The 23560-nt window shown below is 47.9% G+C and overlaps 1 protein-coding gene across 1 annotated transcript in view; it reads left to right on the top strand.

Annotated features, from left to right (window-relative positions):
* The first annotated feature begins 3402 nt into the window (after positions 1–3402).
* acbd6 (acyl-CoA binding domain containing 6) overlaps positions 3403–23560 on the top strand; it is a 39517-nt gene continuing 19359 nt past the window's right edge. Inside the window, exons 1-6 of the mRNA XM_083696338.1 lie at positions 3403–3832; positions 4470–4534; positions 5090–5183; positions 7991–8067; positions 11771–11876; positions 17606–17695. Of these exons, the coding sequence (XP_083552464.1) occupies positions 3557–3832; positions 4470–4534; positions 5090–5183; positions 7991–8067; positions 11771–11876; positions 17606–17695 (708 nt within the window). The 5' untranslated portion in view covers positions 3403–3556. The remainder of the gene's footprint in view (positions 3833–4469; positions 4535–5089; positions 5184–7990; positions 8068–11770; positions 11877–17605; positions 17696–23560) is intronic.

Genomic DNA, 23560 nt, shown 5'->3' on the forward strand with positions numbered 1-23560 from the left:
ATGGTGAAATTGAAAACGCTCCAACATGTCTCAACAAAACCCCCTTCCTGTCCTGGATATACCCTACTGTACACTCTGAATGCACTCTCTAAAACCGAAGACACTACACAGAGTCAAACGCCAACTATTGCCAGAATCGGCGGGGTGAGACTGAGTAGTTGTGGGCTACTGTCCAACCCGGTTCTTTCCATGCTTGTCAAATAAAGCAACACTTGGAAAAAAATAAACAAAACAAAAAACACTTGATGCGCAATATTTATGTTCAATCGAATCCGTTATATGGCAATTATTTTCTAAGATAATACACATGTTCAGCTGTCGTTCAAGGGAAACATTTCACGCTGACTTAAATCATTCACTGTGAAGGGGCTATTAATAATTTATGTTGCTCTTTCTTTTGTTCAAGGTAATGTGAAATTTCAGATTTGTACATTTTTAAAAAAAATATATTTTTTGAGGAAAACATTAACAATGAGGTTCTACAATATGAATTGTTCAGAGGTTCCAATTTAATAAGAATCGCGCGCGGCGGCGACCCAGTAGCAGATGACAGAAATGTCAACCAATGGTCGTGGAATTTAATTCTGTATCTAACCCTAACCCTACAACATAAATTGAATTGGAGCTCATAACAAATTAATAGCACGTGCATTTGTCAATTTATGAACAAAGAGCTTCTCAAATCAAAGTGACAACCTGAAAAAACAAATAAAGTGGGCCTTGCAACATTTCAAAATAATATTTCTACAAAACAGCAAAACAACAATACAACACAGCATGTGCTAATTAATTCTGTAGGCTGTCTATCATTCATACCTTACCATAAACTAAGCCGCTCTTATCTAGCGTACAGTCTTTCTCTGCACCATTCAAGAAGTAGGCTCAAAGTCAAATTGATAACAGCCGTAAAAGAAAAACACAAATAAAAAAGAATACAATGTTAATGTTATTTATTCATCCTCACATTAGGGCATTCATGAAAAAATCATCAAAAGATGGACTTGGGAGACTTTTCCCACTTTAAATCAGAAATAATCACTTCCAAATACAAGCATTTGAAATTACCTCATACTGAATGTATTGTTTCCTCCACTCGGGAGTGAGATGTGCCGAAAGGTGCTCCGTGAATTTCATCTTGCCGGAGCAGCTCTCTCCTCAACCTCAGTACCGGTAATTCCTCGTTGGACTGTCCCTTCCGCTGTTGACGCGAGTTTTGTTATTTCTGTCAACTTGCTGGCTCGCGTGCGTTAGCCCACACTAAAGCTCGTTCTGTCTTGTCCCGAGTATCGTACTCCAAGAGACCCCGTCCCGCATACTATTTCGTGGGAGGGATGGCGATCAAAGAGGCCTCCCTCCCTTTGTAACAGGTGGTTTGATGACAATATATTAACGGCCCCGGTAAAAATGCCTCAACGACTTTCTCTGAGCGTTCGCTGGTACGGTCTGCGGACACAACGGTCCGCCATCGCTTTCAGGCAGCAGCGTGGTTGCGTCACTGCGCAGTGACAGGCGACGGTGGATGTGAGGGAAATTGAAACGCCCTCAGAAGTGCGCACTGTATGTTGGTAGCGCTCTTTTTGTGTAATTGTTATCTTGCATATTGGAAGGTTATTCTAAAAAAGAAAATAATTAACCGTTTCTGGGTTGACATGGGATGTTTGCGCATTGATTCACTTTTTTATCTCCATCGGAAAACACATTTGGCTTCACCCACCTCTATTCACCTCACTTTTACACTGTACAATACATAATTTTCCCAGAATGTTCTCTCTTTACAATAGTGACTAACAAAGAGACTCTGTGAATGGTATTATGGTGATTTATTAGATTGCATATGTTGATTTATGGAGCGGTGTTCAGGCTGTGTCATTTTATTTACCGTTATAGAGGTGAGCTCATCCTCGGAGCGCGTTTCTGGGAATACCGCGCGCGTCATTAAATGTGTTCTGGCACCAGCGCCTGTAGTTACAAATAGTATAAGCTAAATGAGTCTGTTATTGTTTGATAACGGTCATTTGAAATCATAAATAGACGGTTATTATAACGGTTAAAACATGATTGAACTTTGAATTAAACTAAAGACTCCGCCCCAATTTATGCCATTACTTCTAACTTTTATAGACTTCACAATGACTTTAATTAGATCTCCGTAAGTCTTACTAGGTCACCGCTGCTGTTACCTATAATGAGATAGGGGAGAGGACGGTTTTATGAATAGGCCCATTGGAGATAACGAGGGAGCATCGTTAAAAGTTTATTCGGATCTGCTGTTCACCGTAAGGCCCCCTCATAGTCCTACAACTAGGCCTGCTTTCAAATAATAAGGATTGGAGACGTGTACTCTAAGTCAACTCTAATTCTCCGACCTAGTTTTGTTTTAGACAATCCATTTAATCTGTAGCCAACAATCCCTTAAATACCAAATAAGCTCTTCCTTAACAACCTCCCTTGCTTCAAATCTTTTTTCATAGTCCAAATGATTTTATTTCTTATTTTGGTTTACAAGACTTTCCCATTTGCGCGTATGGCAGTGTGCTGGTTTATGGACCTGTCGAAGATATCATAGCCCCCCCCATAGAACCCCCTATAAGCCCAGCCCGCTGCAGGTGCTGCGGCTGAATGATGCCGCACTGGATAAGACATCTACACTTTGTGAATACTGCCACCTGCTGGACTACCTTTGCTAATGCAACAATATGCCACCTGCTCAATGACTTACGCAATTCCATTTTCCACACACTCTTATTTAAAAATAAATGTTATCCTAGAAAATAAGAGACGGGTGCGTAGGGCATTGAAGAACAGAGAAGAATTCCAAGCAATGAGTGGGGAAAAGGAAGATAATCTATATGATGGCCACAGTTGCGAGTTGTTGCCTACTGCATAGGAACCCGTCCATTAATCAATAACAGAGTATTCTATATTTATTAGGAATATTAAACACACTTATTCTAAAGGTTACACTGTAAACATAATGCCACTGAATGTAAATAGGCCTAACCTATGTGCCCACCTCCACAAGAAATAAAACGGATAATTTTCAATAACTCATAACATTATTAAGCTACTTGTTTTTTTTGTTCTAGATATTGACACAGCGCTTTATCAGAAACCCCTGTTTTATTTAGCCTGATATGAAACACTGGATAAGCAACCAATATTTTGTCTGTGGAAAGAAGAGATTTTTGAAGAGTTGGTCTATTCTATTGTATTATATTTTATGGTTATGATGGGTTGTCTTTTTCGAGATACTTGAACGTCATGAATTTCATAAAACTATTAGGCAACATTATTATTATTATTATATTCTTATAACGGGAACCCACTGTAGGTCGGAGCGTTTGTTTCAAGTCCTGGTTTCAGCCGATGCTTTTAGCGGACTGTACCACTGACGGACCAGTAGAGGAAACAAACAAGTCCGACTACCAAGGAGAAGGATTCTTGGCGATAACGAATTCAAGAAATCGCTATTGGCAAATTGTACGTGGCATTAGCTACCGAGACCAACACTGTACGGTTGTCAGCGTGATCATTTAACTGTCTTTATTTTTCAACCATGGCATCTCGCTCTCCATCGTCTTCTCCTGACTCCGCCACAGGCTCAGGTACCGACCCAGCTCGGCCCGACACCGGGGAGCCTCTCGGCGGAGGATCGGACTCTGACTCCGATTTGGGATTAGGGAAATTCGATTGCGGCGGAGTTGACGCGGGACACCGGCTGGAAGGCGAGGAACTGGAGGCAGAATTTGAGGCAGCGGCAGACCGTCTCCGAGACCTAGTTCAGACGGCCAGCAGGGAACAGTTACTGTACCTGTATGCTAGGTACAAACAGGTGACTATCGGGACGGCGGTGCACATAGTTACAGTCATGTGTCATAGCCAGCTATGTTTCAGGTGACACGATGTCGCATGTCAGGTGCGCCACGTTCGGGACGAAACTACATTTCAGTCTATATCATAAATGTTGATCTCTGATCTTGCCCTTGTTTAATTGTTTCCATGGTTATTCTGTTGACGTGATGGAATGAAAGGGTTTTACCATGGTCAGGCCTTCGAAGAGACGAATCAACTAATAATACACGTATAGGTGATGGTTGGTTATGATCACCTTAATTGCCTGTTATTTAATTGACTGTGAACATCAGTGAGAGCTCTAATAAGCTAAGCTAAGCTAAGCTAAGAGAGTGTGTGAGTGTGAGTGTGAGTGTGTGAGTGTGTGAGAGTGAGAGTGAGAGTGTGTGTGTGTGTGTGTGTGGGGGGGGGGGGGCGGCTGTGTTTGTGTGTGAGAGTGTGTGGACATGTGAGAGAGTGTGTGTGTGTGTGTGTGTGTGTGTGTGTGTGTGTGTGTGTGTGTGTGTGTGTGTGTGTGTGTGTGTGTGTGTGTGTGCGCGCGCGTGTGTGAGACACTGATGTTATCTACCTGTTCAACAGTCAGTGTATACCTGATTCAACATGTCCTCTGTTAACAGGTCAAGGTGGGGAAATGTAACACAGCAAAGCCGGGCTTCTTTGACTTTGAAGGTCAGAGGAAATGGTATGTAGCCATGGTTACTTGACTGGGTAATAATCACCATGTTGATGTGTTTATTCAAGGTCCTGATGAATGTGTAAATCGTGAATGGGTGACTTTTATTAGTGAGACTGAGCACTCTGATTTCAATCTGAATTCCAGTTTTTCTTGTTCCAAATGGAAACTCATATACTGCTCCTGTTCTCTGGAATTATGAATGATTCACATATTGCGAAACATAGTGTGGGGGAGAAAGAAAGAGAGAGAGAGAGACAGAGAGGGAGAGAGAGAGAGAGAGACAAAGGAGGATAAGAGGGAGAGAGAGAGAGAGAGGAGGAGAGACAGACAAAGAGAGACAGACAAAGAGAAGGACAGGGGGAGAGAGAGAGACAGACAGACAGAAAGGAAGAGAGGGGGAGAGGGGGAAAGAGACAGACTAACAGAGGAGGAGAGAGACAGACAGACAGACAGACAAACAGACAGAGAGGAGGAGAGGGTGAGAAACAGACAGACGGACAGAGTAAGAAAGAGTCTGAGACTGACTGTCTCAACTGACTGTTGTTGTTGTTGTTGTTGTAGGCAAGCGTGGAAGCAGCTGGGGGACATGGGAGCTGAGGAGGCGATGCAGGAGTATGTTACGTGTGTAAACACACTAGACCCAGACAGCAGCAAGGTAATAACATGTCAATAATGATGTAATAACAGTAGTCTCAGAAGCACTGGGCCCCACAGTCATTTTACACACATTTTACATAGAAAAACCCACATGGGGGGAAAACATGCTAAACCTTAATTCACAAAAGATTATGTTCAAACCACTTCTTTTGAATGTAGATTGCAATCCCGGATAATAGCCACGTTTTCGAATGAGTTCTAGTATGACTCCCAACACCTAGAGATAAAACATGACAGGTGATTAATATAGACAGTGCTACTTGTACCTTAGATGCAATGTAGATAATTGGCCAGCAGATGGCAGTAGCTGACAGTGTAACTGAGCAGAGAGTCCAAGCACCTGCCGAGGCGGTTTAAAGCTTTGCGGACCAACATTTTTAACAGATAAAAATGCACCACAACAATATTCATTTTAAGTAATTGTTATTGGATATTTGAGAGCGAGAATTATGTTGTTGTTGTTCTTTATGAATGTCTTTGTATATCTGTTTTATAGTGTCATTTTAGTCTGGTGGTATTTGAGATGATTTGTAAGCTGTGTTGTTGACTTCTCTATCAGCCGTGTCAGTGTCTGAACAGCAGGGGGCAGTATTGTCATGCATGGCCTTGCCCTACCTGGGGGAGTACAGCAGTGGAATCACTCACCTGCTGAACTCTCCAGCACCACAATAACAGACTGGCCCTGGGGGGGGACGGGGGATGGGGGGGGGGAGGACGATGACGACGACGACGACAACGACACACCTGGCTGTCACAGCTGACAATCACATCACCTGCTGGGCAGAGAGAGGGGGGAGAGTGGGGGGTGGAGGACCACGGTGCCCAGCACAGAGGCTGAACGAAGCACATCTTTAATACATTTAAACTACCACACTATACTCCTATCAAAGGACCAGCCCCCCGTCTTTGACGACATGCCGTTTCCAGCATGGTAATGGTGGACACAATGGAATACAGAAAGCCGCTTATACGGGCTCATACAGTTAGTTAATCTAATATATTGTGTATTCAACATAGCTGGAGGAAGCACAAACACACTGTGAGAGAAACCCTGAAAGCCTTTCTCCCCCCCGAATGAAGTTTCTACACAAAAGCAGCAGACGTGTGCCGTTCTCTAACCTCTGCTCTAATTGGACAGCCGTTCTGTAACCCCCCTTTCTAATTGGACAGATTCTGAGTGATGCTCCGCTCGGCAACACAAAAGACCTGTCACCTGTCCTGTGTGTGCCAGTGCCCTCCCTCCCTCCCTCCCTCCCTCCCTCCCTCCCTCCCTCCACCCACCTCTCTCTCTCCTTCCTCCCTTACTTCTCTCTCTCTCTCCGTCTCCATCCATCCATCTCTCTCCTTCTCCCTCTTCGCCTCTCCGTCTCGTCTACAATAGAAGTGTCAGCCGCCATCAGAGCCCTCCCGCCCTCTCCTGACACGTCCCTTTCTCTGTCCCGGTGCCGTAGAGGTTCCGTACCGAACGACACGGGCCGCCCCCCGACGCAGCACAATACCAGGGAGGAGGGCAGCTTCTCAGCTCCCCTCTCTCTGCAATAGACCTGTGATTCTATTAGTGTAAACAAAGTTCTTACTGTGGCGGCCCGGGGGGAGGGGGACAGGGGTGGGGCGGGGGGGGGGACGGGGACGGGGATAATAGCCAGGACCTGACCTCTCCTGTATTGTTGCAGGGGACTGACATTACATTATGGAACGTAGTGCATCAGCGAATATTCTTCTGAGTTAAGAAGAAGAAGTGAATTACATTTCTTAAAAGTGCATGCCTTTGCGTTATTTTTTCTGTTTCTGTTTTGCTCTCTCTTGCTCGTGGTCTCCCCTCGGAAATTAGATCAGATTTGTTGGTTCTTGATAACTCTTGTGAGTCGTTGCAGAGGAGGAGATTAGAAGGTCGTCTAGACTATGCTACACCCATGGCTTAGTTTTGTAGTGTTACAACATGTTAGTGACTGTTTGTAACGTGTAATAGTGACGAGTGACGACTGTTATTACATGTTAGCTACTCTTATAACATGTTAACATCTCTTCTCCTCTCCTCTACTACTTTTACAACCTGTAACAGTGACTGTTAATACATGTAACAGTGACTTACAACATGTAATAGTGACTGTTTTCACATGTAATAGCTTGGTAACAAAATTATTTACACATGTGTAAAGCTGCACATTTTTAGCTATTGAATTAACGCTGGTTTAAAAGTGCCCCGTTTCTCTTCTCCACACCTGTTGCAGTCACTGTGAATAGGTGAACAAAGGTGTCGGCACCTCTCCCTGTGAAAGGGTAGCCTAAACAGAGGCGGCGTTGTATTGAGTGAATGGGTTAACGTAACATAAAAGGAGAGCGGGCGAGGGTAGGTGTTTTCCTCTGTGAATAGGGACTCCTATTCCCCAAACGGCTCTGTTGTTTTCTGTTGTGCAGCACACAGTGTGAGGAGAACAGCGAACACAGCGCTACCTTCACTCGCTAGGCTAGCTAAGCTATTGTGTAGCACGCTAAGCTACGGCCACAGGTGAGGCTATCCTTGAGATTAGAACCATCTTCTTTTTTTTTTATATGTTTTTTTAGGGCATTTCTGATTTATTGGGACAGAGACAGTAGAGATTGACAGGAAGGATGGGTGGGTGGGTGGGTGAGAGAGAGGAGGGATGACATGCAGGATATGTCGATGGCTGGAATCAAACCAGGAACCTTGCGATTATAATATGAGATGCTGTTATATAAGATGCTGTTGTTTAAGACACCTTGTATTTTGTTCTGAATGATGTAATGTGTTTGTTGTTGTTGTTGTTGTTGTTGTTATGCCAGACTCACGACAGACGAGAGCGGAGGACAGGCTTCGGAGGCCCAGCGGTCAGCTCTCTCTACCAGGAAGAGATGATCAGGTATTCAAATGCTATACAACTTTATTGTTCCGTCTGTTACGACAGGAATGTTGAACCCTCTGAACCATACTTGTAGCAGACGTGTGTGTGTGTGTGTGTGTGTGTGTGTGTGTGTGTGTGTGTGTGTGTGTGTGTGTGTGTGTGTGTGTGTGTGTGTGTGTGTTGTGTTTGATACCATTCCTCATTCCGTTCCATGTATTACAATGAGCCCTATCCTCCGATGTCCACCTCCACCAGCCTCCACTTCCCCTGGTTGGTTGTAAACTGAAACGGTGCCAAGAGACGGAGACTGTCCTGATTTATGTTAACGATACCCCCTCCCTCGTTCTTACGGGAATTCTCGGCTCGCAGGATTGCTCAAGCCGAAAGACTCTCTTCCTCCTCCTCCTCCTCCTCGTTTCTGGAGAGAAAAAGGCTTTTTCGGTTATTAAACTGAGGGTTGAAATAAGCAGTTTTCACCCTAAATGAGGTTGATTAGTATGCATGCTCTCTGTGGGGAGAGGGGCGGAGAGGAGGGGAGAGGAGAGGAGAAGAGGGTAGAGGAGAAGAGGGTAGAGGAGAGGATAGAGGAGAGGATAGGAGAGGTGTTCTCAGAGAAGTTGGCCTGCTGTTAATTACTTTTGGGGTGGCGTAGTGGGGTCGGATGGTGGGGCTCTCCCCTGGCAACGCCCCCCTCCTGTTGATCGCCAGTAGTGATGCCTGCTGGGAGACAGGAAGTCATTAGGATGCTCCTCCCCTTCCCCTCGGCGTGCGGCATGTGTTGCCCAGCGTGTCCTGGACTGACTCTGTTCCACTTCCTGCATCACTGGGTTCTAATTTCCCTCTCCTCCCCTCCCGTCCTCTCCCCTCCCCTCCTGTCCCCTCCTCTCCTCTCCCCTCTCCCCTCTCCTCTCCTCTCCTCCCATCCCCTCCCCTCCCTCCCCTCTCCTCTCCCCTCCCTCCCCCCTCCTCTCCTCTTCCCTCTTTTTTCCTCTCCTCTCCTCTTCCCTCTTTTTTCCTCCCCTCCTCCTCTCCTCTCCCCTCTTCTCCTCTCCTCTCCTTTCCTCTTCTCTCCTCCCGTCTCAGTCCTTCTCCTCTCCTCTCCCCTCTTTTTTTCTCCTCTCCTCTCCCCTCTTTTTTTCCTGTCCTCTCCTCCACTACCCCCTTCTCCTCTCCTCTCCCCTCCCCTCCCCTCCCCTCCCCTCCCCTCCTCTCCTCTCCTCTCCTCTCCTCTCCTCTCCTCTCCTCTCCTCTCCTCTCCTCTCCTCTCCTCTCCTCTCAGCCCCTCTGCTGCCTCAAGCAGATGCCTGGTAGACTGGTAATTACATCCTGGTTGCTCACACAGTGTGCCAAGGCCAATTGCTTTTCCACAGCCACTCCCGGGCTTCAACGGTGCTTACTCCAGGCCTGTTCGGTGCTTAAAGCTCAGGCTTCTAGCCTCCTCTACCCCCCTGGCCCTTATGAGGCCAAAGAAGGCTCGGGCCGCGGATTGTAGGGAGAGATGGTGGGTGGCAAGCAGAATCAAAGTCGGCTCACTGTGACGTCACAATCAAATGGATTTGAGTCGCGCTTTTTACAGATAAAACGGCCATAAACTGCTTAAGTTACCAGAACCTGTTGGGAAAAATCGACAGATTTGACGTGTTGTTACTAGGGTCATAGTTCGCCGCCTTACGAACTGCAGAATGTAGACAAACTGGAGATCATATGGGACGGGACTAGAAAGCCCAACTGTGGAAATTCAAACGGGCTTGTTCACCGGGTTTTGGGCTGGACACCACTACACGCTCTCTCTCTCTCTCACTCTTTTCCTCTCCTCCCTGTCCCCCCCTCCCTCCCCCTCTCTCCCACTAGTCAGTCAGTCAGCTATGTTGTTAACCAGGCCCGTGTGGGGGATGACAGAGTAGCCAGTGACCTTCCCAGCATGCAGTGCAGGGCCGGCGCTGATGTCACGTCGTTTATCAGGGCTCCATTAATCGTGCCTGTCAGAGCACTCTCTCTCTCTCTCTCTCTCTCTCTCTCTCTCTCTCTCTCTCTCTCTCTCTGTCTCTCTCTCTGTCTCTCTCTCTCTCTGTCTCGCTCTCTGTCTCTCTCTCTCTCTATCTCTCTAGCTCTCTCTCTTTCTCTCTCTCCCTCTCTCTTTCTCTCTTTCCGTGAGACCCAGCCCCTTGCCGCTGGCCAGCGCAACGCAACAAGACTGATGAGCTTCCTCATTGATTAGTTGCCGTGGGAGACGGATGGCGCCCACGTGGCAGGGACACTCGGGGTCATCGTTTTGCCGAGGGGAGAGGACGGGAACGGGGGGAAGGGGGGGGGAGCTCATGAATAAACATGAATAAACATGATGATCATCATGAGTATGTAAATGAGGGTGTTGATACGTAACCTGGTTTCTGTCCCCGACAGAGGAGAGAAGGGGGGGGGGTGGGGGTGGAGGGGTGGGGGGGGTAGAGAGTGAGGAAGAGATTCCTGTACAGTTGGTTATGACAGTCTCCTCGTAACCCTGAAGGGCACATAGAGGAGTGCTGAGGCATGGCTGAGGCTGTGGCCTGGGAGTTCGGGCAGGGGGTTTGGGCTGAGGCTGTGGCCTGGGGGTTGGGGCAGCAGTTTGGGATTGGTGTTGTGGGCTGGGGTATACAGCTGGGATGTAGGATTTTGAGGGTTGGTGTTTGGGGGTCTGGAGGGCTAGAGGCTGGGGTGTACAGTTGTGAGGGGCTAGAGGGCTGGGGGCTGGAGAGCTGGGGTGTAGGGTTTTGGGGGTCTCTACCAGACAATGGAGCACTAAATGCAGTTAATGGGAATGCATAAAAGGGAAGGCATAAAGCTCTAAATGAGATTTACCCCCCCTCCACTGCCCCCCCTCCCCCCACCCCACCCCCCCCGTGCCCCCCATACCGCCTGGTGTGCCCCTAATGCCAGCAGGTGATTAGAGTCAGTTTCCCAGGGGACAACCAGGGTTGTTTACCCACCATGTCATAAAGTGTGTGTGTGTGTGTGTGTGTGTGTGTGTGTGTGTGTATGTGTGTGTTCCACTGACGTGGTGTTTACAGCTGTCACACCTGACCCCCCCCCCCACACACACACACACACACCTGTTCTCTCATACAGGAAAACAGGTATTTTCCAGAAAAACAATGTAGACAGTTTACGAGCGTGTGTGTGAGCGTGTGTGTGAGCGTGTGTGTGAGCGTGTGTGTGAGCGTGTGTGTGAGCGTGTGTGTGTGTGTGTGTGTGTGTGTGTGTGTGATCTGTCAATTATAAGAGGATGAATAAGTCGTATGCTAAATGATGTTTACAAACTCGTATTATTAGAGACTAGTTCCAGGCACTAGACTAGACTAACTAGTTCTAGGTGTTAAACTCCTGTGCTGCAGGTGTTGTTGTTGTTGTTGTTGTTGTTTCCGCTGAGGTGGATGGTGCACAAAGGAGCCTGTTTCCATATGTAACTATGGTCACTGTTTGTACATTTTAGTTTGTCGAATGAGTTACTGTTCCATAGGTCATGTTAGTAATGTTTCTCTCTCTCTCTCCCTCCCCCTCCCTCTCTCTCTCTCTCTCTCTCTCTCTCCCCCTCCCTCTCTCCCTCTCTCCCCCTCCCTCTCTCTCTCTCTCTCTCCCCCTCCCCATCCCTCCCTCCCCCTCCCTCTCTCCCTCTCTCCCCCTCCCTCTCTCTCTCTCTCTCTCCCCCTCCCCATCCCTCCCTCCCCCTCTTTCTCTCACTCAGGGAAGAAGACAAGAACATCTTTGACTACTGCAGAGAAAACAACATCGACCACATCAGGAAGGCCATCGATGCCAAGACAGCAGAAGTCAACGCTAAAGATGAAGAGGTGAGAGTCTCTGAACTGCAAGTGACTCACTGAACTACAAGTGACTCACTGAACTACAGGTGACTCACTGAACTACAAATGACTCACTGAACTACAAGTGATTCACTGAACTACAAGTGACTCACTGAACTACAAATGACTCACTGACCAACTGATATCCTCAGTTCCATGTTTGGCCATGGGAACAACGGTAACCATGGAAACCGTATTACATCGGCACAGCGCTAATCTACAGGGCAGGGGCGGGCGGGGGGGAGGCTTAAAGCATTTGCATCATTAGGTGTTTTTCCGGTCTGACCTCAAATCTATTCATCTGCTGTTGATTCATTTAACACCCGGAGAAAACGGCTTAGGCCTCCCTGTGTCTCTTTCATCCTGGCCCCTCTCTCTCCTGATGGGGAGCCAGTTGGTGAAAGGAGAGGAGAGCAGAGGAGAGGACAGGAGAGGGAATGTCAGGAGGACATGACAAGACAGGACAGGACAAGAGAGGACAAGACAGGACAGGAGAGGAGGAGAGGAGAGGACAGGAGAGAGAAGGAGAGGAGACGGGAGGACAGGAGAGGAGAGGACAGGAGAGGAGACGGGAGGACAGGAGAGGAGACGGGAGGACAGGAGAGGAGAGGACAGGAGAGGAGAGGAGAGGAGAGGGCAGGGCAGGACAGGACAAGACAGGAGAGCAGAGGACAAGAGAGGACAGGAGCCAACAAGACAGGACAGGAGACGACAAGACAGGACAGGACAGGAGGAAACAACAGGACAGGACAGGACAGGACAGGACAGGAGGGCACAGATGGTGCTTGTTGGCCTTTGTGTGGTCGGGATACCATTGTTCATCTCAGGCCTCCAGTGCACCACACTGACCAGCAGAGGGCAGTAGTGAAGTTCCACACTGTGAGGCTCCTAGTTACGAGAGACAGAGAGACAGTGAGTTCAATACAGAGAGCCATGTCGGGTCTGAATGAATAGATTCATCCATCTTACTAAGCCTAGACTGTGCATGCATGCGTGTGTACTAAACCTAGACTGTGCATGCGTGTGTGTGTACTAAACCTAGACTGTGCATGCGTGTGTGTGTACTAAACCTAGACTGCATGCATGCGTGTGTACTAAGCCTAGACTGTGTGTGTGTGTGTACTAAGCCTAGACTGCGCGTGTGTACTAAGCCTAGACTGTGTGCGTGTGTACTAAGCCTAGACTGTGCGTGTGTACTAAGCCTAGACTGTGTGCGTGTGTACTAAGCCTAGACTGTGTGCGTGTGTACTAAGCCTAGACTGTGCGTGTGTACTAAGCCTAGACTGTGTGCGTGTGTACTAAGCCTAGACTGTGTGCGTGTGTACTAAGCCTAGACTGTGCGTGCGTGCGTGTGTACTAAGCCTAGACTGTGCGTGTGTACTAAGCCTAGACTGTGCGTGCGTGCGTGCGTGCGTGCGTGTGTACTAAGCCTGGAGTCTGTCTTTGATGCTGGCTTTGTAATGTCAGAGTGTCGATGATTAGTGGCCGATGTGGAGTGAAGTCCACCTGTTCTACCTGGCTGACATCATCTCCTCTCCCGGTCATGAAGAGCTACGATTGGTCCAGGTTAAACATTACCTGACGTCCTATAGGAGCAAACAACGAACAGTCAATAGCATTCTGATATACTCATTTTGTCATCTGTATAATTAAGGTTTGGTGGAAGGGTGGTGTGTGTGTGTGTGTGTGTGTGTGGGGGGGGGGGTGGCACTATAATTTGGAGTGATATGATCCGGGGAGGGTGACCTCTGATCCTCCCCTTCCCCACCACCCCTTCACCCCTCTCCAGAGGCCAGAGGCATTAGTGTTGATGTACAGTGGTGGTGGGGGGTTGGAAGGGGGAGGGGCGGGGGGGGGGGCGAATGGAGAAATAATCCTAATAGATCAGACCGCTCCATGTCTTTATGATTCACCTAGACCCCCCTCATTGCTGGAGGGAGGGGGGGGGGGGGGGGGGGCGGAAGGGCAGGTTGTAATACCAGTTGTAATACCAGTTGTAATACCGCCCGAAGAATCCCTCCTCTCCCTGTCTCTCTCTCTCTCTCTCTCTCTCTCTTCCTCTCTCTCTCTCTCTCTCTCTCTCTCTCTCTGGGACAATGTCCTCTGTTCAATTAGAGTGTGTTGAGCTGACAGATTTCCTCCCTCTATAGACTAAGGAGACCGGAGACTGTCTGAGAGTGTGAAGGACCGTGTAGCTGCGTGTGTACGGTCCTTTCAGCCCCAGACAGGTCTGTTGTGTGTCAGTGTAGCCGCTAGTCAAAGCCCCTGTCATGGCTGCTTGAAATCGCTAATCCCCTACAACACACTCACAGAGGGAGCGATCTTAGCCTTGTACAATGGAGTGTTACAATCTTACAGAGGGAGCAAGCATGGCCTTGTTTAATGGAGCGAGCTGCTGTCCCAGTGTTCTGGAATGGAGTGTTAGGGTGGGAGCTAGTTTGAGGCTCTAGAATGGAGTGTTAGGGTGGGAGCTAGTTTGAGGCTCTAGAATGGAGTGTTAGGGTGGGAGCTAGTTTGAGGCTCTAGAATGGAGTGTTAGGGCGGGAGCTAGTTTGAGGTTCTCGAAAGGAGCATTTCAGTGAAGGAGTTAGCGTGGGCATTCTAGAACTTGGTAACTTCTTTGAGGTAGATTCTGACCAGTGAGGTCAGATAAGAGAGAGAGGACCAGTCCAGTAGCAGGTTATGGTGCAGTTACTCTTTCCCCAAACGGGTAATCCGATTAAGAAGCTATCTTAGAACGATCTAGAAGATAAAGTTTGGAATTGTGGTGTAACAGCATAAAGCGAACCAAAACTATTCAGTGATGAAAATGTGACAAACAGTCACAGTTTAGACCCAACCAGAACTGCAGAGAGAAGCCTGTGGAATTAGAGTCCAGCCTTGCTCATAAATATCCATTTTAACATGCAGCCTCGGTGATCAATAAGATTTAAGCAATAGAATAGGACTTAGGGAGTTAGCTTTATCTAATTGACCAAACTGAAAAATGAGCTCCTGAATTCGAATGAGGGGGCTTGGAGCTCAGGAAGGAAGGGAGGGAGGGAGGGGGGAGACTGTGTGTGTGTGTGTGTGTGTGTGTGTGTGTGTGTGTGTGTGTGTGTGTGTGTGTGTGTGTGTGTGTGTGTGTGTGCGTGTGTGCGCGTGTGCGTGTGCACGTGCGCGCGTGTGTGCATGTGCATGTCTAAACGTGTGTGTGTGTGTGTGTGTGTGTGTGTGTTGGGTGGGCTGATCAAGGGGGGGTGCTCCCGTTTTGTCCACAGCCATCAATCACCTCTAAAGACTGTGCCGGCCCTCCGCAATTTGTCCCTGAGCTGCAGGTCTGTCCCTGACCCCCCCTCCCCCCCCCCCCTTTGCCAGGAGCCGATCCAAGCTTCTCCTGTCACCACCTCCTTACATAGCTGGGATCTGAAGGCTCTGAGTTATAAATTGTAGTGCATAATTATTTTTTTCTTAAGGGGGGGAGGGGGGGTATCTATTGTGAAGTTAACTTTGAGGAGCCGTGCATAACAAAGACAATAGATGAGTGTGTGAGAGGTGAGGAGGGGTTGGCTCCAACATCTATCTCACTGAACGCTCCAGCAACTCCCATCTCCATATCTCACACACACACGCACGCACACACACACACACACACACACACACAAGCATACACGCACATGCACGTATACACACATACACACACACACACACACGCACGCGCAAACACACACACACACACACACACACACACACACATCCACGCACACACATCCTGCACGCACACATACACACACACACACACACACACACATATACACACACACACACACACACACACTTATGCGCAGTGCAGGAACCTTTTCTGATTCAAGTCGGTCCATTAGACCAGTGTTTTTCAACCTTTTTTGAGCCACGGCACATTTTTTACATTGGAAGAATCTTGTGGCACACCACCAACCAAAAATGTTACAAAATGACACTGTAGCCTGATACAGTATATATAATTACAATATTATATACATTTCCTCTCCTGTTGTTTTTTCTGGCAGTGCCTTGCAAAATAGGAAGTTTTCTCTAATGGCATCTCCATCCACAAAACGCACATTGGCCAAGAGCTGAGAATGTCCACTAATATCCGTAGACTCATCAAGTTGCAACGCAAATTTCCTACTGATGCGTATCTTTCCCAAAACATGACTTTCGATGTCTGTACACATGTCATCAATACGCCTGGCAATTGTGTTATCTGAGAGCGGGACTTTAGCTATGTCTTTAACCGCGTCAGGGCCGAGCATCTCGTTGACAACGGCTTTGCAGGCAGGTAGTATTAATGTCTCTGCCACAGAGTGGGACTTTTTGGATTTAGCTACGAGTTCAGCAACTAGGCAACTAGCTTTGAGGGCTTTCTCATTTACCTTTGTGGTTTTTCTCATAAAAGTTTCTCTGTGTTTTCACGCAGGCGAACAAAATAGTCCATCGGCTTGTTTTGAAGTGACGGGTGTTTCGTTTGGAGATGGCGTTTAAGCTTGCTTGGCACCATGGCGCTGTTGGAAGATAGCTTTCGCTGTATTGCCTCGAGCTCACCGTCTTTGCTTTCTTTTTACCACCACTCATACTAGGGCCTGCTACTTCACCTGGGTCAGAATCTTGTCCAGGGCCCAGTTCGGAGTTTACATTTTTCCTTTTTAAAAACTTCTCCATCACTGTCACCACGACCTGTCGCATGCGACTCTTGTCTCTAAGAAGGAACGAGGCAATTAGCTACCTGCTGCCACCCGGACGAATATTACATTACTCTGCCAGTCACTATATTACAGCACAGACACTCGACAATGGCATTTTATTTGCAGATATTAATTAATAAATGTTAATTTAAAAAAAAGTGAAATTGGATAATTTCTCACGGCACACCCAACGATCTCTCACGGCACACTAGTGTGCCGCGGCACAGCGGTTGGGAAACGCTGCATTAGACTAAACTACTACTGTTCACCGAAATTCACAAACGGCACGATATAGGGACCTCTATTACTCACTGTTAACTAGGTTAGAGTAATAAACTCTAGTAGCCAACCAGACTGTAGTCTACTGTACTGACTAGTAGGTAGAAAACAATGAGATTTGTCAACCATTTTGCCGTAGCCTTTGACTTTTGACCTTTGACTCTTCATTCATTTAAATCAGATTAAGATTACAGGCATTTGTAATGCAGTGCAGGGCTTCAGAACATGTCCATGTCATATGAATGAATATCCTGCTATTCTGTGCTTTTTTTTTTAGGGCTAAATGAATCACTCCACCCTTATAAAAGTATGTAAGCATATTCAGCCAACAAATGTTTTCCTTGGGGTGTTTTACACAGTAGCATCTTGTTCCTCTTGGACAGAAAATAGACCCCAAATGCTTTTTGGTCCTCTGTGGCTCAGTTGGTAGAGCATGGCGCTAACATCGCTTAGGTTGTGGGTTTGATTCCCGCTGGGACCATATATACTGAAATGTGTGCTCTCACTGCAATGTGAGTCGCTTTGGATGAAAGCGTCAGCTAAATGGCATATATTATATATATTTTAGTCTTTCTGTGCTGTAGTTGTTGGTATAGTATCTCTAAACTCCTGTTGAAATTGTAGTTGTTCCGAATGATGTGAGAAATGATCTAATTGACTTATCAAAATAGGTGGTCAACTTTGAGCGCAAACAAATCCTGGAACAGGAATAACGAGGTGTGTGTGTGTTTTCAGGGCCGGGCGTTGCTGCACTGGGCCTGTGACAGAGGACACAAGGATCTAGTGTCGGTGTTACTGCAGAACAACGCTGATATCAACAGCCAGGTGAGACACACACACACACACACACTCACACACTCACACATACACTCACACACACACACACACACACTCACACATACACTCACACACACACACACACACACACTCACACTCACACATACACTCACACACACACACACACAGATGAATGCACGTACACACACACACACACACACACACACACACACAGACAAATGCACACACACACAGACAAATGCACACACACACACACACAGACACAGATGGATGCACACAAACACACAGACACACACACACAGACGCACACATATACACATGCATGCATACACACACACACACACACACACACATACACATACACACACAGCTGGGGGTGAAGGGTCAAGTGGCACGTCAGATATTTAGGGGCTTTAAAGATTTTGGAGAGATTCATGCCTGTGGTAGCATACGCACACACACACACACGCACACGCACATGCACACACACACACACACACACACACAGCTGCGTTGACCCCGGGAAGTAGACCTAGAGACAGTCTCTCTCTATCCCCCTACTTTAATTCACTTTGTGACGTTTCCAGATCCTCCTGGGGTTTTTAGCTTTGTGTTGATGGACTGTGGCTAACAGTAGCATCCAGGCATCCTGGTCCTAATCTGGTTGAGGCCTGCAGCATTTGTAGCCTCCTCTCCAGCAGTGTGGGGTTGCAGCTTTACTGCCCACACAAACACAAAGAAACACTAATCAATGTGAAGTAATCAGACAAATTGTTTGCATTATACAACCCACGTAATCACAACATTTGCAAATGGCTTTCTCTCTGTGTGTGTGTGTGTGTGTGTGTGTGTGTGTGTGTGTGTGTGTGTGTGTGTGTGTGTGTGTGTGTGTGTGTGTGTGTGTGTGTGTGTGTGTGTGTGTGTGTGTGTGTGTGTGTGTGTGTGTGCGAGCATGTGTCTGTTTAGCCTGTAAAGAGTTAGTAGTGTCTAGCTATAGTGTTACCGGCAGCATTGGTTGAATAGTAAAACTTCTAACCGATACTGACGCATGTTGTGTGTGTGTGTGTGTGTGTGTGTGTGTGTGTGTGTGTGTGTGTGTTGGGGGGGTGTGTGTGTGTTGTGTTGGGTGTGTGTGTGTGTGTGTGTGTGTGTGTGTTACACTGAAGGATATGGTATGTGTTTAATGCTCATGGAAATGTAGTTACATTTATATACAGTTCAAATGAACTGATGTGGTGAAATGGTAATCCCTGTACATCAGTGGTATCTGTTGAGTTGTTTTAAGTGTCTATGGGAGATCAGGGGAGGCTGGTGGAGGTAGACATCGGAAGACGGGTTAATAATAATATATAATAATATGCCATTCAGCTGATGCTTTTATCCAAAGCGACTTACATTGCAGTGAGTGCATACATCTTTCGGTATATATGGTCCCAGCGGGAATCAAACCCACAACCAGTACCAATTGAACCACAGGGGACCTAAACATACCAACTGAACCACAGGGGATCTGAACATACCAACTGAACCTGAACCACAGGGGACCTAAACATACCAACTGAACCACAGGGGACCTAAACATACCAACTGAACCACAGAGGACCTGAACATACCAACTGAACCACAGGGGATCTGAACATACCAACTGAACCTGAACCACAGGGGACCTAAACATACCAACTGAACCACAGGGGACCTAAACATACCAACTGAACCACAGAGGACCTGAACATACCAACTGAACTACAGGGGACCTGAACATACCAACTGAACCACAGGGGGCCTGAACATACCAACTGAACTACAGGGGACCTGAACATACCAACTGAACCACAGAGGACCTGAACATACCAACTGAACCACAGAGGACCTGAACATACCAACTGAACCACAGGGGACCTGAACATACCAACTGAACCTGAACCACAGGGGACCTAAACACACCAACTGAACCACAGAGGACCTGAACATACCAACTGAACCACAGGGGACCTGAACATACCAACTGAACCTGAACCACAGGGGACCTAAACACACCAACTGAACCACAGAGGACCTGAACATACCAACTGAACCACAGGGGACCTGAACATACCAACTGAACCACAGGGGACCTGAACATACCAACTGAACCACAGAGGACCTAAACATACCAACTGAACCACAGGGGACCTAAACATACCAACTGAACCACAGGGGACCATGTAATTCATTGCAATGCATGGAATGGAATGAGGAATGGTATCAAACACTGTATCAAACACCTGCAGTCGAATGCCAGTCCTCAGTAGACGACGCCTCAGTAGGACGTAGTGTGAGAGGTCAGTCCGGTCATCTTCAGGACCCCTCCTGCCACTCTCCCAGAGCCCCGAGGTGGCCAGTCAGCTGCCTGAGAGGAAATATGAAGACAACTTGGACTTTGGGAACAAGAGTTATTGAGGTTAGATTTACGAGATGGCGATAGGGTGGCTCCAGAGGAAATACGGCTAGCTAAATCATACTACACTCGGCGCCTGATAATTATTCTACAATGTAAACCGCACAGAACCGAGGATTGATAGAGACATGCGTCCTGCAGCTTCTCATTAGAATCGACTAGATTGGTTGTTTTTACATCACTTTTGCCCACTTTTGAACGAGACTGGACACACGTACACACACACAGACATGCCTTTTTCCTGGGAAAAGGAAAAAAGACCCAAGGAAGCACAAAGTTACATGTATGTAGTATGTTTACAATATGCAGTAAGTATACATTATGTAGTAAGTATGCATTATGTAGTAAGTATACAACAATGTAGTAAGTTTGGCCTAGGCCTGTTCCCCTGGCACACTACAAAGTACACACTACCGAGTATAGGCAGCAAATGGTTTCCTGTGAGTGTGCGTGTGCGTGTGCGTGAGCGTGTGTGTGTGTGTGTGTGTGTGTGTGTGTGTGTACAGTAGTAGAAGTGGGGTGTTAGCGTGCTAGCTAGCATAGCGGCTATGTCCCCATAATCTGCCGTGACCTCTGCCAACTGTCGGTAAATAACGATAATAATGTGATTTATGTTGAATTTGTTGATTAAAAAAAGAAAATTCCAGAATTATTATTATTATTATTATTTGTCCAGTGAAAAGCGTTTGAATTAATCAACTGATTGTTCTTGTGGGTTCTCAGCCTTGTAACCTGCATTGTGAGCTGGTGGGTTGTTGTAATCCCGGATCAGGGGGAGATACAATAGGTACCCCTCTCCCCCCTCCCTCTCTCTCCCCCTCTCTCCCCCTCTCTTCTCTCTGTATGAATACCCAGATCAGCTGTACACCACCTGTCCCCTCCACCCAGTATCACAGCTCATCTCTGGTGCTCTCTATATGATTAACCTGTGTCTGTGTCTGTGTCTGTGTCTGTGTCTGTGTCTGTGTCTGTGTCTCTCTCTGTGTCTCTGTCTGTGTCTCTGTCTGTATCTGTGTGTCTGTCCATCTGTGTGTGTGTATTTGTCTGTCTGTCTGTGTGTCTGTCTGTGTGTCTGTGTCTGTGTGGCTGTGTCCTACAATATAACAAGGCACATTTGATTATGAGGGCATTTTAGTAGTGATGATTATGCAGTTCTGATGGAACACAGAGTGTGTTCAGTGTGTTCAAAGGAATGTAGATGTCCATTGACATTCCGTGCCCCAATTCCAATGGAATGTAGAATTTGAAGCATTTGGTGAGAACCCCCCCGCGCTCTCACCTGGCCAGTCTCACCTGTGACCCCCCCCCCCACCCTACCCCCAGGCCCCTCACACCTCCCTAAGAGTGTGTGTGTGTGTGTGTGCGTGTGTACTGAAAAAAAAGGCCTTGGGATTAAAAAGAATTGTGTACATTGGTTCCACATGATTGAAATGTGTTTAATCAACATAAATTATCATCTTTGATTAAACAAATTTGTGTTGATTAAACACATTTCAATGATGTTGAACCGATGTACAATTTTTGTTTTATATAAATCCAAAGGCCTTTTTTTCTGTGTGTGTCTGTGTCTGTGTGTCTGTGTGTCTGTGTGTCTCCTCCCCTTCCTTCCTCTCCTCATTCTGTGTGTGTCCAGACCTAGTAATCCCTAATTACACACACCCTTAATCCCACGTACAACAACACAGATTAAATTGACAACACTTTTCCCTTTCTGTGGTAAAGTCCCACCTTCCTGTGCTCCTCACAGCAGCTGATGAGTGCCAGAATAACAACAGCTAGTCTGGGGCAGGGTAACCGCACACACACACACACACACAAACACAAACACACACACAGGGTAGGTTTAGGGTAGGATTAGGGTGACCAGGTTAGTGCAGGTTAGGCAACAAGTAACAATGACAGAAAGAAACAATTTGAAGAGAATGAATGAAAGAGAGGGGGGGGAGGGCCACTGAGATGGGAAGTGGATGGAACTGCAATTGATATTGACAAGTAGTAAATTCAGTTTGTGGTGGTGGGGGGGGGGGGGGGGGGGGGTTCACTAAATCTCCTCCCTTCTCTCTGGCAGTGGCTCTCCCAGTCTGTCTCCCTGTCCCTGTCTCTCTCCCTGCCCCTGTCTCTCTGCCTGTCCCTGTCTCTCTCCCTGTCCCTGTCTTTCTCCCTGCCCCTGTCTCTCTCCCTGCCCCTGTCTCTCTGCCTGTCCCTGTCTCTCTCCCTGTCCCTGTCTTTCTCCCTGCCCCTGTCTCTCTGCCTGTACCTGTCTCTCTCCCTGTCCCTGTCTTTCTCCCTGCCCCTGTCTCTCTGCCTGTCCCTGTCTCTCTCTCCCTGTCTGTCTCCCTGTCTCTCCCCCTGCCCCTGTCTCTCCCCCTGCCCCTGTCTCTCTCCCTGTCTCTCTCTCTGTCTCTCTCCCAGTCTCTCTCCCTGTCTTTCTCCCTGTCCCTTTCTCCCTGTCCCTGTCTCTCTCCCTGTCCCAGTCTCTCTCTGTCTCTCTCTCTGCCCCTGTCTCTCGACCTGTCTTTCTCCCTGTCCCAGTCTGTCTCCCTGCCCCTGTCTCTCTCCCTGTCCCAGTCTCTCTCCCTGTCCCTGTCTCTCTCCCTGTCCCAGTCTCTCTCCCTGCCCCTGTCTCTCTCCCTGTCCCAGTCTCTCTCCCTGTCCCAGTCTCTCTCCCTGTCCCTGTCTCTCTCCCTGTCCCAGTCTCTCTCCCTGTCCCTGTCTCTCTCCCTGTCCCTGTCTCTCTCCCTGTCCCTGTCTCTCTCTCTGTCCCTGTCTCTCTCTCTGTCCCAGTCTCTCTCCCTGTCCCTGTCTCTCTCTCTGTCCCTGTCTCTCTCTCTGTCCCAGTCTCTCTCCCTTTCCCTGTCTCTCTCCCTGTCCCTGTCTCTCTCTCTGTCCCTGTCTCTCTCCCTGTCTCTATTTCTCTCCTTTCCTCCCTCCCTGTGACAGTGCCTCTCTTCTCCTCCTCTCCTTCTCTCTCTCTCCTTCCCTCCCTCCCTATGTCTCTGCCTCTCCTCTCCTTCCCTCTCTCCCTGTGACAGTGCCTCTCCTCTCCTCCTCCTCTTCTTCTCTCTCCCTGTGTCTCTCCTCTCCTCTCCTCTCCTCTCCTCTCCTTCCCTCCCTCCCTATGTCTCTCCTATCCTCTCCTCTCCTCTCCTTCCCTCCCTCCCTGTGTCTCTCCTATCCTCTCCTTCCCTCCCTCCCTGTGTCTCTCCTCTCCTCTCCTCTCCTCTCCTTCCCTCCCTCCCTGTGTCTCTCCTCTCCTCTCCTCTCCTCTCCTCTCCTCTCCCTCCCTCCCTGTGTCTCTCCTCTCCTATCCTCTCCTCTCCTCTCCCTCCCTCCCTGTGTCTCTCCTATCCTCTCCTTCCCTCCCTCCCTGTGTCTCTCCTCTCCTCTCCTATCCTCTCCTCTCCTCTCCCTCCCTCCCTCTCTGTGACAGTGTCTGTAGCGGTGACAGTGACGGT

Source organism: Argentina silus (assembly GCF_951799395.1).
Source record: "Argentina silus genome assembly, chromosome: X".
Classification (NCBI taxonomy): domain Eukaryota; kingdom Metazoa; phylum Chordata; class Actinopteri; order Argentiniformes; family Argentinidae; genus Argentina; species Argentina silus.